The sequence below is a fragment of the Charadrius vociferus genome, unplaced genomic scaffold (genome assembly GCF_000708025.1).
Source record: "Charadrius vociferus isolate BGI_N301 unplaced genomic scaffold, ASM70802v2 scaffold162, whole genome shotgun sequence".
Classification (NCBI taxonomy): domain Eukaryota; kingdom Metazoa; phylum Chordata; class Aves; order Charadriiformes; family Charadriidae; genus Charadrius; species Charadrius vociferus.
Window position 1 is genome coordinate 1,380,706 of NW_009647236.1, and position 16,865 is coordinate 1,397,570.

A 16,865-nucleotide genomic window follows, 5' to 3' on the forward strand; every position below is an offset into this window, starting at 1 on the left:
CTAAGCTTCTCCTTAAGAGCTGCTGAGGTACAGTGCTTCTTGGTGCCTGCTGTTAGGAGTCTCAGTTTGGAGGTAGTGAAGATTGCTGGAAAAGGGTGTTTTCTCTCTACTGTCTTTTGCCATACTGAGGCTAAACCCGGTATTTCCCAGAATGTTTAGTGATATGCTGTTTGGCTGGCAAGCCAACTCTTGCTGTCCGTACAATAAAAGCTGGGATAACCATTTCAAACTCTATATGGTCTTCTGAACAGTACATACATCTATGCAGTGGAATGAGTGGCAAAAGAGGCTTGGGGCCCCTGGATGCCGCTGTTTTAGAAATACATATTGTTTGTATATTTTGAAAAGCAGTGAGATGTTTTACTCTTCGGGATCAAAGCTGTCAAGTGTGCAAGGTAAATCTTACCCCTCCAGTCCCTCAGGTTCTGTAATGAAATATAACTGAAACTCTAACAAGCTTATTTTTTGAAAGGTTGGAGTCCTTATGGTGTCATTTGTGGTGGATGGGTTTGCAAAAGCTGTTTATTGAGAGAGGGAACCCGGGAGAAACACCTAGGAGGCTCAATGCTCTGTAACATTCTGGTAAAGAAACAAAGTAATTCTTGCTATTGAAAGTGTCAGTGCTTATGCTTTTAAGCCCTGAAGATTTTTAACAAGCTGAGTTAGGAGCTATTTTTACATGGACTTAAAAGGAAAGGGTGTAAAGCTGACTGGTTTCTCATTTGAGCTCTGGAGAAGTTGGCCAGGTCATTGCAGCGCTCTGTTGGGAAGAAGAACCACCTCGCGTGGCCTGAAGTTCAGGATTTGCTCCTGCAGTCAAGGAGACCCCTAAGTGAATTGCAGCTCTGAAGAGTGTCCTTAGAGCAGATATCTTGATACCAAGTACTTCAAATCTCAACCAGTATTGTTGGGGCATTTTTTTTTTTTTTAAAACCTTTAAGACTTCAGTAGCCTTGATTTTTGGGAAAGTAGGGAACAAAGCTCATTAACAGTCATCTTGATACTCTAGTCTTGTGACCAAGGCCTAAAAAAACCCAACACCCCATCCAAAAATGGGGAAGTAGGGGTTTACCTTTTAGATGATGGGAATTGTTGCAGTAAAGCACGTCACCTATTTATATGGGCTGAGTTAGAATGCTAATCATAGAATAGTTGGGCAAATAAAGTGCAGGGCTGCTATCAGAACTACACTTTCAACTTGTTTACCAAAAAAAGGGGTTATTTGTTTTCCTGGCTTCCTTCCATTTATTTCTTACAGTTATCAAAGGGGAGGGTGAATTTTCCATGCAGCTTTAGACTGCTTCCATTTATGCTGTTCTCTCTCCCTCTGAGCAGACATTCATTTCTCTTTCCGTTTTTCCTTTGTTTTGTTGTTTTTTTCTCTGTTTTCTCTTCAAATGTGTAAATCTGTATCTCACCTTCTTATGAATATTTTGAGGAAGGGCAATACCTGCTGTGTATTGCTTGGTAAGTAGTTGGCACCTTTAGCACTAATGTGCTTTATTTATTTTTAGCTTGTTCGTTTGTTTCATGGAACAGTAGGATGCATAAAAGCAAACAATTTTTAAGAACCTAAAAGGTAACGTAACAGATGAGTAACAGTTAATATGGATTTTTCAGGGATTTTTCATGCCAAGCCAGCCTACTTTTCTTCTGGATCTTGCAGGTGCAGATGTAGTAGTAGTAGATATGTTTATCTTGACTCCGAAGTTTTCAAACTAATTTGCTCATGAAAAGCCTAGGAAAACAATGGACTACTGGAAATCCTCTGAAATGCGTGCAAAATGGTTTGGTTATTTTGTTTGAGCTTAACAAGAGATTCAAGATAAAATAAAGATGAGGCATTTAATGGAATTTTGCAGAGTCTTTAATCAGTCTCTCAGAATTCACTGGTTTTCACTAATTTGTTAGATAAACTTAATGTAGCATCGTGAAAATCATCCTTCTGGTGGTGATTCTGTGCTTGAAGGATATGACAAGCTGGCAAAAGAGTGTTAAGTAACCTTGGACATGGTTCAGTCAGGACGAATGCAGAATATTAGGCTTTGATAAGAGTAATCAGGTGTGTAAGTGGAAAGTGGGTGAGGATTGGACAGGCAGCAGCTCTGCAGAGGAGAGTTTGGTACACAAACTGATCATGAGTCAACCAGGTCGCAGCATTGCACAAGCTGCAAACATTGTGCTGGGCTGTACAAACAAGTGTGTTGTAAGTCAGACGTGGGAAGCCATCAGCACGCTGGGTAGAGCTGAGGTAAGCTTCCTCTGCAGGGTCTAGTGTTGGGTACCATTCCTGAGAGATTTTTAGCAGTGACAGGAGAGGTCCCCTAAAGAGAAATAACTTCTCCATTGTGGTAACTTTTTTTGCAACAGCCCTTCACGTATTTGAAGGGGACAGTGCGGGGAAGGAGGGTGGGAGGAGCTGCACCATTTTCCATGCTTTCTGGGAGCAGAACAAGAAGCTATTTGCCAAAACTGCACTAAAGATGATCTGCACTACCTATTAGAAAAATCTTTCTAAATGCATGAGTAGTGAAGGACTGGAAGAGACTCCCTGGGGAAGTTGTGGAAAGAAGGTTTCTTAATAAGCAGATGTGACGAGTGTCTCTTGAGTGCAGTTTCTGTAGAGTTACAGAGTGACTGCTGTGGAACAGCAGATTCTGTTTTTTCTTGCAGCCCTATCCGGTTCTGTAACCTGAGTCATCATAACTGAAGGGCAATAAATGCCCAGTGTGTGCTTGCAAAATGCCGAAAACTTTGATCCTATTACAAACAAAATCAGACTTTGAACAAGGGGATGCACTGCTGGTCATAACAGTGGTGCTAAGAGTGGGTAATAGTGGCTTTGTCTTTTGATGGGAAAGTGTCTGGGAAAGTGGATGTGTGGTTAGCTGCAGACTGTCGAAACCCACAGCCGCTGAGTGTGCACCAAAGCACACTCACCTGTGCAGCGTCCACCGCAATCTTGCATCCTGAGTGCATGTCCCTGTCTGTGTTCTGGTTCATGTCAAGATGCGAGCTAAGTGTGTGCCATCGTCATCCTTCTCCCCCTTCTTCCCCCTCCCCCTATGAGTGCCTCCCTTCTTTGCAAGGAAGTCCAGGCATGGAAGAAGGGAGAAGCAGGACTGTGCCATATGATGCAGCCTTGGTTTTGCTTCAGGTGCCCACAGCCAGCTTCGAAGGTTTTGTTTCCTAATGCATGCAAGCTGGAGCTTTACATGTTAGGTGGGTTTGTAACAAACATTGTTGGTGCTTCTGGTTTTGTTGCCAGATGTGTGCCTGTAAAGGGCAGAGTGCTGCTCTACAGGCTATACTGACTGTTTGGTTTCTTCAGTTACAGGAAAATATAGGGAAATCCTTCATTTTGGTAATACAAATAACACTGTGTTTAATACCACTTATGTTAATCAGGTGTAGAAATAAGTACTTGTCTTCATCGTGCATCACATTTTATTGCTGAGCTATTTGCTCCTGGAAAGGAAATATTTTAGCAATAATCTAGATGAAAAATTGTCACCACTCAATATATTTTAGTATAAAATACACTAGAGTTTTCTCTGTATTTTGCCTTTATTTATTTATTTTTCTCTATAATATTGAAATACACATGCTGATTTAAATCTTTGCCTTACCCTCTTGTGTTTCAGTCTTGTTGGTCATCTTGTTTATGCATGTATTTTGATTATTTGTGTATCTCTTGCTTCCCAGGAGACAAGGATGGTAGCAAAGTGACTACGGTAGTGGCAACTCCTGGACAAGGTCCGGACCGACCACAAGAAGTTAGCTACACAGACACCAAGGTGATTGGAAATGGATCTTTTGGTGTTGTGTATCAAGCCAAACTCTGTGATTCAGGAGAGCTTGTGGCCATCAAGAAAGTCCTGCAGGATAAAAGATTTAAGGTGAGCCTATGCTTAAATTCAGAATACTTTCATGAATGTTCTTATTTTTCCATGTCTTTGGCAATGTTGTCTGTTGTTTTTTTTTTTAATTTATTTTCATTGGAGCACATAAATGCACATAAAAAAATTCCAGGACTAAAGATTAAACAGATGGTTTATGATAAAGGGATATAGTTTAACTTGAAAATCAGTGAGTCACTGCTGTTATGATGATGATTGGTGCAAAGCAGGAAGCTAAAAATCCTGATTTGATGTTGTGGTGTTGCTTCCAGGTTGCAGACTAGATTTTTCAGACAACGAGCTGTCGAAACAAGGGAAAAGCTTGTCTTATGCTTACTTTTTTCTGGCATAGATGCTTCTCCAGTCATTAGTAATTAAGCTGCTGGAAGGAACAGAAGCCTTTGGGCTTTGTTCTTGGTTGTTGCACCTACAAAGTGGAAGGCTGTATTTGAGTAAATTGGAAAGTCCCCAGGCTAAGCAAGAAGATAAATGCTGAGCCCAGGGCAGTTTGGATTGAAGGCGAGTTACTTCCCTTCATTATCTGATTTATAAGTGTGATCTATTCTTGTGGTTTTAATAGACTGTTGTTTCTTTATTCTAAACCAGTAGCCTTTCAAAAAGTTATATTTTTATCTGGTGACATTTAATCCAAGTAAAAGTTATGGGCCATCAGCAACCTCGTTACTGCTGTTAGTCCTCTGCTTGGTACTTGGTGTGCTTGACTGCTTTCCCTTATAAAGTGGTCTGCAGCTAAACTTGTGCAAGCAGTGAATGATGGCAAAAGTACTGGTTTTAGCATCTGAAGCCCATAGCTTTCATGACTATAGGAAGCATAAGGACAGTATATAGAGAAAGTGCCGTGGGTTATATTGTTGGCATGGTCTGGATACAGAAACTTCTGAGCTTAAAAATAGGAAGTTGAAGCATATTTAAGGAAAATTAACAATTTGAAACTTTTTTACAATTTGATACTTACTGTTAGCTTTAGAAATACTTTTAAAGGTTATTGGGTGACATTTTTATCATCTTGGTTTTCTCACTTTTTCAATAAGACTTGATGCACAGCTAGCTTCACTGGTAATGCTTTTAATTTGTGTCCTGTTTTGGTAGCAAAATCATTCTTTTGAAGTGTTTTGAAGGAACTGGTATATGCTTTTTCCTTGAGTCTTGAAATTGATGTTGTCATAACCACAGGCATCAGCGTATCACAGATGCACTAGATATTAAGAATGGAAGAGGAAAGATATGTTTAAATGAGTGTAATCATGCAGCTTTGTTAACTACTAATTGAGAAAGGCGTTTAAGGTTCTTACATTGTTCTTACATCTAAGTTATTTCTGGACTGTATTATGTGTTGAAAGCAATTAGTACTGGGGAAGCATGCAATATGATGTAAGAGTCCATTATTTTAGAAGAATGGAAGAGGTAGAGGAATAACAGAAGCTCTAAACCTAGTCATTGTTAAAAGAGCTTTTTGATCTCTTCCCATAGCATAGTTTTAGGGGGAAGGCCACGACATTTCCCTTATCATGTGTGCTTGGTGGATGTCAGCCTAGTGCTTTGGACCAAAGTCTTTGATTTCTTTAGTATCGTGACTTTGAGGTTGTGTAGAGTGTCAGAATGAAAACTTGGCCGAGCATTTTAGTTCCTGCCCATCAGATACTAATAGTTTGGAACGTCTTAAGTTTGGGGTGTTTTTTATATAAATCTATATTGAGTATCTGGAATAAAATGTAGGCCTTTGGTTTTGTTTAAGTACTTGATTCAGTGGCATTTTGTTATCTGACTGTATCTCTTTATTTTGGAGTGTTTCTTTAAGTGATTAAAAAAAAACCAAACCCCATGATATCTTTGAATATTAGCCCTCTTTTTTGTAAGGAAAAATGCTAAACCAAAAAGCTAATTAGGGTGTTGCCAGTTTAGACTCTGAACTAATTGCCTACATATGATGACGCAAGCTGAGAACATCCAGTACCTGGAGGCTTTAATACCCCTAAAATAGGTGTAATTAATAGTAAGTGCATGTGTAGATTTACAGATCGATAACATTAATTTAAAAATACTTTTTTTAACTTCCTAATTTACATGGGTACGTTTGCAGTAGTACCCAAGTTATGCATTTTTTCATGTGTTCATCCCAAACTTGTATCCCAAGTGCACAACATCATCCACCTTTGGTCTCAGCTCCCTAGTTCTTCCCGTCATTCATCAGTTTTAGTCCTCCCTTTCTTTTCACATTCTGATCTGGAAGTGTATGTTCTGTTGGCAGGAGGTGTAAATTCCTGCAGGCTGGATGAAAGCCTCTGCCTGGACGGATTTGGAAACTAGAGACACGTATCTTATATCAGGAATAGCATACAGTTACTTCAGGGTATGCTGCTCTTTGGGAACGTCTGATCTAGGTTGCAAATACTGGACTAGATACTTTACCAGTTAAACGGGGAACTTTGAATGTCTGTTGGCCGTACAGTTTGATTGCAGCGTAGGAGCGGACCAGCTCTCCTGTTCAGAGAGCTGAGCTATGGGGTGCTGCTCAGCTGGGCTGTTGCCACCCCCGCATGACTGTCTGAGTGAGCCCTGGTGAGTTGGAGTTCCTTAAGAAATCTGCCACTTCTTCCCTCTCATTAATGTACACCCCTGCCTTGGGTATACATTCTACCCGATTGTAGACAGCCAGAGATGGCAGTAGCTTGTTTGATTTAAATCAACTTCATTAACTGCTGAAGGAAGAGCAGGAGCATTTCAGAAATACCTGTCTGCACTGGTCCCAGTGGTGGAGAAGCAACAAGAGGGAAGTAATGCATGGAAGTTGCTTCCTGAAGTGTAGATCATCAACGAAATTTTCAGCTGTATGCTTCAAGCTGGTGCCTGTTTATCTCTATATCCTGATGGATTTATCTTGGTACATGCAGGATAATTCCTTTGTTGTGATTTAGCTCTTAAAAAAAACAAAACCAAAACACATGCTTTTAGTAAAGCCAGCAGAAGGCCTTGAAACTTAAAGGGCATGATTCAGAAACTTTAGGAAGTCCCAAGAAAGTGTAACTTCTAGGTTCCTTCTGCATTTTGTGAATGTGGAGGGAGTTTATTGTGGAGACCTGGAAAATGCATCACAGTTGCCAATTTTTAGATCTCTGTCAGGAAGTTGAGATATTTTTATCCAGGTTTAAAGCTGGCTTGAAAACTGGAATTACCAGAGGGGGGTTGTCTTTTTTCTTTTTCCCTTTTCCATTATTGTGACAAGTTTCTCGGCAGCCGCCACTGAAGTGGAAGCAGTGTTGGTCTATGCCAGAATGAAGTGAGTGTAAAATCTTTGCTAAAGAGTTGAATGTTGCTATTTCTGTGATGGTAAAGATAGCTTGTAATGCTCCTACTTCTTTCTGCTCCTGTGTTGCAGTTAAGTGGTTCTTCGGCTTGCAGTTCCTGCATGACTGTGTTTTAAATAGGGTCTCTGAAGTGCTCTGGGTTTTAAAATGAGTATGTCCAGAGTTCAGTGTAACCTCGAGCAGTAGTATCGGTTCACCTAGGGATAGAGACAAATGGCTGAGGGGAATAAATATAATAAAATACAGAGATTTATGGTTAATTTTGGTTTGTACTTTTTCTGCTTTCATTGAGCTAGATTTCCATATTGAGTGAGGAATTTAAGTAATTAATTTTGGAAAATTATGTGACACTTAAGCGAGTAGTTCACAAACTACATGCTGTTTATCGTTCATCTGTGGGACCAATGAATTTGTCTCTAATCAGTATGGAGGGTCATAGCTTCTTTGGGTTTTTTTTCAGTTAAATGTTTAACAAAAGTGAGAGAGAGATGTTTCTCTGAAAAATGGTGTAAGACAGCTATTCACAAGCTTTTGGGGCCAAAATCCATTCAAATGGCAAAATTTCCTTAGGACTGTGTTCCAGCTTTCACAGGTCTATACTGTGTTTCTGCATCTGTCCTACAGATGTGTAAGAATAGGTCCTCATGCAAAGCTTTGATAGATAGGTGCAGTAAATTATTTATATTTTCAATTACGTTCATCCACGTCTACGCAGGCCCTTAACTGACACAGCCTAATGGTGATGCTTGAAAAGAAAATACTGTTAAGATAAATTTTCTTGCACTGCTTTTGTTGGCAAGTTCATTGGAATATTCTTCAGATTAAGAATCAGTCATGTTGCTGTCTAATTCTGCAAAAAGCAATAATAAGCAAGCAGGTATGTTAGCACAAATGAGAAACTCTTAGTCCATTTTCCGTTATTTCTGTCATTCCATGCCCATTCTTAAGAAATCCTGTTGGAATGAATGTGTGAATTGCTAGAAATATTTCTCAGCTGACTGAGAATAAATACTTACATCCTTCATATCTGAATTGCAGTACTTAATGTTTCTGCTTTAGCACTAGGCTGTCGCCGTCTAAATGATGAAGAGAGTTCTTAATAATCCTGCACCTTTTCAGACAATCTAGATTGGGCATAACATTTCTTGTTAATGGCTTACATAGACCTGAAGTGTGCAGCAAAAGAAAGCCAAGTTCTGTAATAAGAACCATTCATGCCATCCAGTCTGTCAAATGATTCAGCGACTGCCTAGGTTTAGCAATCCAACTGTGTGTGCCCATGGCTTAGTTGCCTGAATTATTTAAGTAAGTAGATCTTCTGGAGCGTGAGAGGATGTCTGGGCCCTGATGGTCCAAAAACATGAAGCCCTGTGTTGATAAATCTGAGGGGACTGAATAGCAGGCAGTGCTCTTTCCTATTTTTTAGCTATGGGAGGAATATATGTCGTGACCATTTGCATGATTTTATTTTATTTTTTTAATATGTAAAATCTCACTGTTAATCTGAGCCTTAAAACCCAATAAAGCAGCAAGATGGAAAAATAAGTCCATATTGAAGTTTTGGTTTCTCTCTTTCTCTGCTGGGTGTGTGTACTTTTGTGAGCTGTTTGAAATGCATCTGTAAGAGCAACAGCTTTCCTTCAGTTCCTGCCTCAAGTATATCAAGCTGCTAAGTATAAAAAGATCCTTTTTCAAAGTAGCCCGTATCCGCTGTTTGTGTTAACTTAATTACAACAACTTTGATTGTAGCAGCTCACATGAAAAATATAAAGCCACAAGGAAGAACTCCTGTTGAAAAATGACTAGGTGTTTAGGTTCTTAAGTTCTGTTAACTTTTCTGTTTAAAGTGTTCAACAATCTAACGCCGACCCAGTTCTTTTTAATAGGTTGTGCATCCCTGCTTGTGGTTGAAGGTGTCATGCTGTAAACATGCATGTACAAAAAGTGTGAGCATGTTGACTAATGAGATATATATCTTTTGCTCTTAGAATCTCAGTGGTTAACAGACCACTGTGAGTGTCTGACTTCAAATTGGGTTTAATTGGTTCCACTCTTGGCTGATCCTCCATGGCTTATTTCTTGGCTCTCAGTTATCCTTGGCCATTTAAGATACAGCAGATAGTAGCATTATGTTGAAAAAAGGTTGCATTTTCAGGGGACTTCAGTCTACTAAGGTCACTGTTAGTGTAGCTAATCTGTTTTGAGGAGACGTGTACCTCATAACCTGATAGAAATGAGTTAAAACAAGTCTTTTTTGGCAGTCTGTAAGCTTGGACTATAGCTAGTCACGTCTGTAGACTGACAAACAAACAGGAGTTTGACACCCAGCCTCTTGATTTGCGCTGGGGAACCCAGTTGGAAAGCTTTGAAGGAAAAGGTATCGCTGTCTCTTCAGTGCAGGTTTGGTCTCGCTTCACCAGGTTCAGACAGGATGCAAGAAACATTGTCTTCATCCTGAATCAGCGTTTTAAGTCTTGAATAAAATGTAGAGGTTGGACCTTCTCTGGTGTATTCATGATCACCTTTCTCTGTGACCTCTTGTCATCTGCATGGGTTTCCACTGAACTAAGGACTGCAGTCTCTTTGTTAATTTAGCCTCTGTGTGTGAGCTGGCTGAGCGCTTTCATATCTCCATCTAAGGATCGTTGAATATTCAAACGTTAATCTGTAAGGCCTTCTGTCAAATGAATGTCTTTTTTATTTACCCTATCTCAGTTGAGTTGGAAGCACCCATGGGATAAAAAGTCACAAAGGAAAGACATGGCACTAAGAAATAATAATGTCTAAGCACCTTTCTTTTAAGTCTTTGAGGACTTGAACATCTTGGCTACTTTGAAGATCTGAGGACTAGTGAACCACTGTTCATAAGACCATTATGGAGGTGGCACTCTTAAAAGGATGACTTAATTTTATTATTAAAGAGCTAGAAAGAACACTTAGAGTAGATCTGTCTCCTGACTACTTTAATGTGATGGCTTGTGTTTGTATCACAAGTGGGGAAGGAAGGATGAAAATATTTTCCAGTGACATTAGCGAATATTACAAACTGTTGTAAAACTAGCAGAAGGAAGATAATTGAGCCTGACTCAAAGCCTCTTCAAAACTATCCCTCTAGTCCTACCTATCCCCATCTGAGCGGATGCAGTCTGTCTTAAAGACTGGGGCTATCAGATATGATTTGCAGAATGGGAGATGCTTTGGCATGTGTTCAGGATAATTTTCTATCCTCTGAAGAGCTGCTGGGCTATGTTCGGTTCCACAGAGTTTCTTCAAGTCTGTGCTTTAATGTTGTACAGAGGCTGAATTTGCAGCTCTGGTCCAGCTTAGCTTAGCCAGATTATCAGAAATGTTTAACAAGATAATAGCATTTCTTATAGCAGCACTTGATCTGTCTGTCTCCTGAAAGCTAGCCTGTTGGAGCCAATTCTTGCATTTGTCTGTAATTGTAGTTGCAATGCCTGTCTCTTCATGGCACACCAAAGAGGCTGCGTAGATATCTGAATTCTCACTTACAACCTTGTATTTCGTTCCAGTTTCCAATTTTCACAAACACTGACTTTTGCTAGCGAACCAAAAATCTGTTTGTAGCCTTGCTTTTGGCAGTCTTTGAAGTAAGCAGCGTATTGTTCGTTGTATCCGCTAAAACCTCCCTGGGTGTGCTTTTGTGGCTTAGAAGAGATCTAAGAGGGCTAAGGAGCATCGTCTTTCTTCACTTTGTATTGTTAAGTCTATATAATGTCTATATTTGTATGTTAAAGTCTATGTAATAAAATTACTTGTAGTTGTGTTATGACTGTTTCTACTGATGTTTTCTAATCTGACAAACGAATTGGGTACATAATAGGTGTTAATGCAAAATAGGTCTTCAGTTTGGCAGGTGGAGATGAATTGGAGTTTGTATTAAGGGCATTGATTTCGGTTTCCTTTTTTAGCTGGGGAGTTGGACTGAAAATTGCTGCCCAGGGAATGCAGTGTCGTCTAGCTGCAGTTGGCCTGGGGAAGAGGAAGAAGTGCTCTTCGCCTGCAGACATGCCTGTGTGCATGTAGAAATGTGTTTCCACATGTTGCCACGTGGAAACCCACATGTTAGTACAGAAATAAGTGCCATAAGAATGTGTTCTTTGTAAAGGGAGGAGTCAAAGAGTCCTTGAGGGCTTTTTTCCCCCTCGCCTGTGGATGCTAGCATGAGGTGTTTGTGTAGATACATTCAAGTGGTGCATTTATTTTGGATTTTGAGCTTTGCTATTTCCAAAAGTTTCTGTTGTACTCCCTAGACTAGGTCCAAAGATAGGATTTTAAAACATGATAGCTGTGTTTGTTCAACTTTCTTCTTGTCCACTTGTAGTGTATAATTTGAGACTAAAATTAAACCTCTGTTCTATGTGAATCTACTAACCAGCTGAAGGAACCTCAAGATACATTAAATTTATAAAAAAATCTCTTGCCACACCGCTCCAGATAATTCATATAGCTGCTGTAATAATGCTTTGGTTTATTTCCTGCTGTGTCTCATGTCTACTAAAGGAAGTGAGTTCATTTGTCTGATGTTCATGAAATACATATATTTATATACATTACATTAAATACATATTCCATATATATATATTCCTAAATTAAGCTAGAGACTGCTCTGAGACAGAGGTTAAAGAATAACATTGTAGGGATGCTATTCTGAAATAATGACATTCAGACTGAAGATTACAGTTTAAAAGAATTCCAAACCAGTTAGGGTGTGGAAACGTGTAGTTTAAAGCACATAAATAGCTGTAACTCTGCCACATACCGACAGCATACTATACCTGCGAGAGTACAGTTGAAGATGCTGCAGAATTGCTAATCCTGGTCAAACTAAGTTCTGTTTTTAAAAGGCACTTTCCTTTCCTTTCCTTTGACTTTTCAACTTTGCTGCCTAAGTGCCTGAGAAGGACTGGCAAAGAAATACAATAAATCTGCATGCAGTAGGAACAGCCTCCTTATTTTTCACATTTGTAAATCATGGTTTTACTTTTGGGTCACAGCTTCTGCTTAGAGGGAGCCTTGTTTGTGGCACATATTCATAGGTCTGTATAAACAAGGCGAAAACTGACTTTAACATTCTTCATTTTTGGGGTGCCATGCTGGTGTTCAAAAGCAGTTGTGAAAAGTGTGGACGTGGTCTTTCCTGGAAAGATCTGTGGTAGCCTTTCAGGAACACTACCATGAAGACTATATTTGCTTGCCTGAGAATACATCCTTGCTTGGATATGCATCTTTGAGATTGGTGGATTACAGGCTGGTGGAGCAGATTTTGGTTTTCTCATTTAAAAATAAAGTATTTAATGGCTGCCACTGGTACTCTCTTAGTGTGGCAGTGAAGTAGCCTTTCTAAGCGCGCAACTAGTTGGAAGTGGAGAATTGAGGGCTGCTCTTTGTTTTGTGAATGCAGCCCAAACTTGGTCTTTTAAAAAGAGAAAAGTCACTGTAAAATTCCTGAAGTCCTTCTGAAGCTCAGGGATTCAGGGATACACTGCTGTGATTGTACATAAATTCTAGATTAGGTTTGTTTATTTTTTTTGTCTTGCAGTTCTTGCTAAGGTGAACATGCACATCTAATGCTCTTAAGAGCTGGATAACGCTGCTGCTATATAGATACGGAGCTTGGGTATTAAAGCGGATGCTGGGTGGAAATGATGTCCCAGTGGGAACTTTCTATGCCTGTCTCCCCGTTAGGGAGAAAAGTATTGTGTAGGGTATAAATAGAAGATTAGCTGATGCTTGTTGACATAAAAATGGTGCTTTTGAGACTACTTGGATATTTAGTGCATGCAGTTACTTTAAGACTTTTTGTTGCACCATTGTGTATTCTCTTTTAGAAGTCCCACAGCATGAAATTGCCTGGCTACGGAAGATTTAGCATAAATACTTCCAGCAACATTACATACCTGTGGGTCTCACTTGCTAACTTCATTCTTACTTAGTTAAATTATTTTTGGTGCAAGGTTCACTTCTTAAATATGATTGGAATATGTCATCAAATAATTTGGCTTCAATTTTTGCCAGTGAACAATTTTTTTGCCAGTGAAGAATTTTATCTTTAAAATACTTGGCTGCTAAATCAGGTGGTGGCAAACTGTGTGTCCTTTTTGAACTCAGTATTTATTCAAATATTCTGCTGTGGTAACTATCCACTTGAGAGGAAAGAAGGGATAACTGATGAACAGTGAGATGCAGGAAGGGCAGAAGAGATCTACTTGCTGCTCTACAGAGGCTTCCTGAAGCAAAGAGGGGGGACAGATCTTTTTGTTCATGTTTCCCCATGTGCTGTGCTCTCTGGCACTATCGTGTAGTTCAGCTCTTTTGGCCTTGTTTAAAACCTTGTAAATGAGCTGCTTTTTTTTATTTATTTATTTTATTCCTGGTTCCCCCTTTAACGGGGGTAACTCAAATTCAGCAAATAACATGAGGAAGGCTTAAGGAAATGGGGATAATTTTTGATTGCCACTTTGTCTTCTGGAGTAGACCTGACACTATAGAACCATGCTCCTTCTGGGAAGTTTTCAAAGCTTTGAGAGTCATATAATTGATGATTGTTTCCTTTGCTGCTGAAGGCAATATGCACTGCCCAGTGCTGCTCTGAGTACCAAGGCATGTGAAAATAATGAAAGGAAGCTACTTTAAATGATTTGTCAAGCATCTGCAGTACGGAGACAGAGGCACTTCAGACTGTCAGGCATATTCTAGAATTAGCAACGCTGCCGGTTTTTCCTGTGACTTGGATACTTCCTGGTCCCTGGGATGACTGAGAAGGTGAGATGTGAGTGGCAAACAGATTTATTTTTAGCCTATACAATACAAGGAATTACTTTTCTGCTATTTTACACTGCGCTTTTTTGAGAAAAGCTTGTTTTATCTTTGTCCCACTTGGGTCATTCCCTCACATTTTCTTTCTGCATTATGCAGATAGAAATTTAGTGTATGATGTCCAAGATGAAGTATGATGGAGACTGAGGTTTTGTTGGATGACCTTGTCTCTTGTATGATCTACTGTAGGGAGTAAAACTGAATCTGATTTTCTTTGAGGTGATTTGGAAGAGTTGTATCATGTAATAACCCAAAATAAGAAATATTTCTGGGAAGATAATGAGAAACTTAATCCACTACGGAAAATTCTAATTATGGTGCTTGATGCTCTGGTATTGTGTTGATACTTGTTTTAAAATATAAAGAGTGATGTCAGAAAAAAGTCCTTGTGCATTTGTACTGTTTTTTTGGACAGGAGTATAGAAGGGACCCACTCAAAATCCAGTTCTGCTTCTTTAGGGTGAGATGTGAGGTGTGGTGTTTATCATATTTTTAAATATATGTTATGAACTTTTAACTAAACAGAATGCAGTCTGCTTTCTTCAGGGTGGGTTTTTGTTTATGTAGTGCCTGGTATAGTGAACTGGGATGAGTAATTGGGGCTCCTATATGTGTCATAATGCAAATATCCAGACTGTATACATCTATATTCTGTAGTTCTTCTAAAATTTGAAGCCTGGCCTAATTGTTACAGGCCCAACAAAGGTGCTGTGATGTTTCACTGAAAGCCCAGCCATGGTGATTAGACTGCTTAGTCCTAAGCTAACTAGTCAAAATACAAACATCCAGTCTGAATCATTGAAGCATAACAATGCATATGTTAAAGATCAGCTGGATCTAACTTTAATTATTTATTTTTTTAATTTGAAAGGCACTCTGTCACAGAGAGCTAGAATGTATTTCCCTTCTTGCTCCTCCCTAAATTATATCAAATGAGGATGAAGACAGAATATGACTTGGTGCCTTTTTAAAGATTCATCTGCTTCTCTTTCTTCATTTGAAGATTTGTCTGAGGATCTGCTTATCAGACTGAGTTTGCAGGCCCTTGTGCATTCATCTTAGTTTAATGTCACCAGATGCGAGTCATAAAGGTTGTACTGAGGTTTTTTTGGGCTTGAAAGCAGGCATCTCATTTATACCAGATGAGTGTAACAGTGCATGTTGATCGATTATAAATGAAATCATTTGTTGCAGGCTACTTAGTCCCTGAAATGGGACAGTGCATCTTATCTGGGTGTTGTGGCAGGGCATGCAGACTTCTTCCTGAGCTCCCAGCTGCGCGGTTCACCAGTGATGTTGCTCTCACTGCCCGTGTACAGAGGAAGATTTCTCCCCTGCGCCCCCTCCCTTTTTTTGTTTTTAATGTTCCTAGTGGATGTTCGTGTTGCCTATGTAAACCCAGTAAGACACCTTAGTGGAAAAGTTTGGTTTTACTGGTAAATAACAGAGGAAAGTTGAAAAAGATGTGTTGCTGACTAACTTGGGATTTAGGAGTAAGTGTGCGAGTGTGGAAATGAACATTTTGGAGTTTGCTCCAAAATATAGTGCATGTGCTAAGGGGAACAGTATGAAAACTCAGTTCAGTGTCTTACGCAGATGCACTTGTTTTGCTTTCTGACCTTGAGCAACTGTGTGAGCACATTGCAGATGAAGCCTGATAGGGAGCACCAGGATGTGGAGCAGGAGATCTGAGGAGAGCACAGATTTCTGAAGAATCCCTAAAAATAAGGATAAATACTTACTGGTTTTCTTTGTGGACATACTTTATATAGTGAGTAATTCTGAGTTATAAAACTAGAAGGTGGTAAGAGCTGCTAATTTTTAGTTGAGGCAATGACATTAGAAGCTCTAGGGTTTTGTGGGTTTTGTGTGTGTGTTTTGTTTTGGTTTTTTTTTTATAAAGTAGTGCTATATTCTGTCTAGGTTATTCTTTCTAGGTTAGATTCTTCAGTTAGTGCAGCATCACAGTAAACTTTACTAGAATTGCCTGTCTGCAAGACCTGGGGCTTCCTTGAGTACACTTCAGTTATTAATACTATTCACTTGTCATTTAGATACCTGCAAAAGCAGAACCATGAGAGCATATGAAATAGAAACGCTCTTTCCCCAGTGTGCTGCAAACCACAGTAGGTGATTGGAGTCAGCATTTGAAGAGCCAGAGCAAATAGTCAAGAACTTGGTACAAGGCATACTTCAATTTTTTCTGAAAACTTGGGAAAGGGCAAAGAAGGATATGGTTTGCAGATAATATAATAGATTTCCTGATAGGCAATGACTCTGCTTCTGTAACTGTGCATAACAGACATAAAGGTTATCTACTTTCACATAGGGCTAACAGAGCTAGTAGGACAAGAAAGTAGTATGAGACACAAGAAAACTAGGGCATGTTGAGGATTGCCTGGAGTGTTGGAGGCATAACAGAGCCTGTGTACTCATTGAGCAATTTGTGGTAGCACGAAGGCCATCAATTAGCAGGAAGGATAAACAGTGCCACGTCTCTTGTTTGGAGCTAACCTGATGAGTATCTTTTGGAAGGGGTCCGCCTTGCTAGTGGGAACAGTCTGTACCCAGCGCACATGCATAGTGCTGCGTGCAGGTGGTAATAGAAAGTCCCTTCCTGGTGGAGCACTGAGCTGTGACATCCCGTCCTACTGGATTGTCTGCATGGATCTGCTTGTGGGTAATGAATCTGTAGGTGACTTCTTGAGTAGATAATGGGCCTTCAAAGGAAATTAAATTCGGCTGAGACCCTTCTGAATTTAGCTGAATAGAGCTTGATTTCAACAAAATGTGGAAATAC

General features: G+C 39.7%; 1 protein-coding gene across 1 annotated transcript in view; it reads left to right on the forward strand.

Annotated features, from left to right (window-relative positions):
• Window positions 1-2,742: 2,742 nt before the first annotated feature.
• The window catches only part of GSK3B (glycogen synthase kinase 3 beta), a 99,927-nt gene continuing 85,804 nt past the window's right edge, over window positions 2,743-16,865 (forward strand). Inside the window, exons 1-2 of the mRNA XM_009879945.1 lie at window positions 2,743-2,830; window positions 3,706-3,899. Of these exons, the coding sequence (XP_009878247.1) occupies window positions 2,743-2,830; window positions 3,706-3,899 (282 nt within the window). The remainder of the gene's footprint in view (window positions 2,831-3,705; window positions 3,900-16,865) is intronic.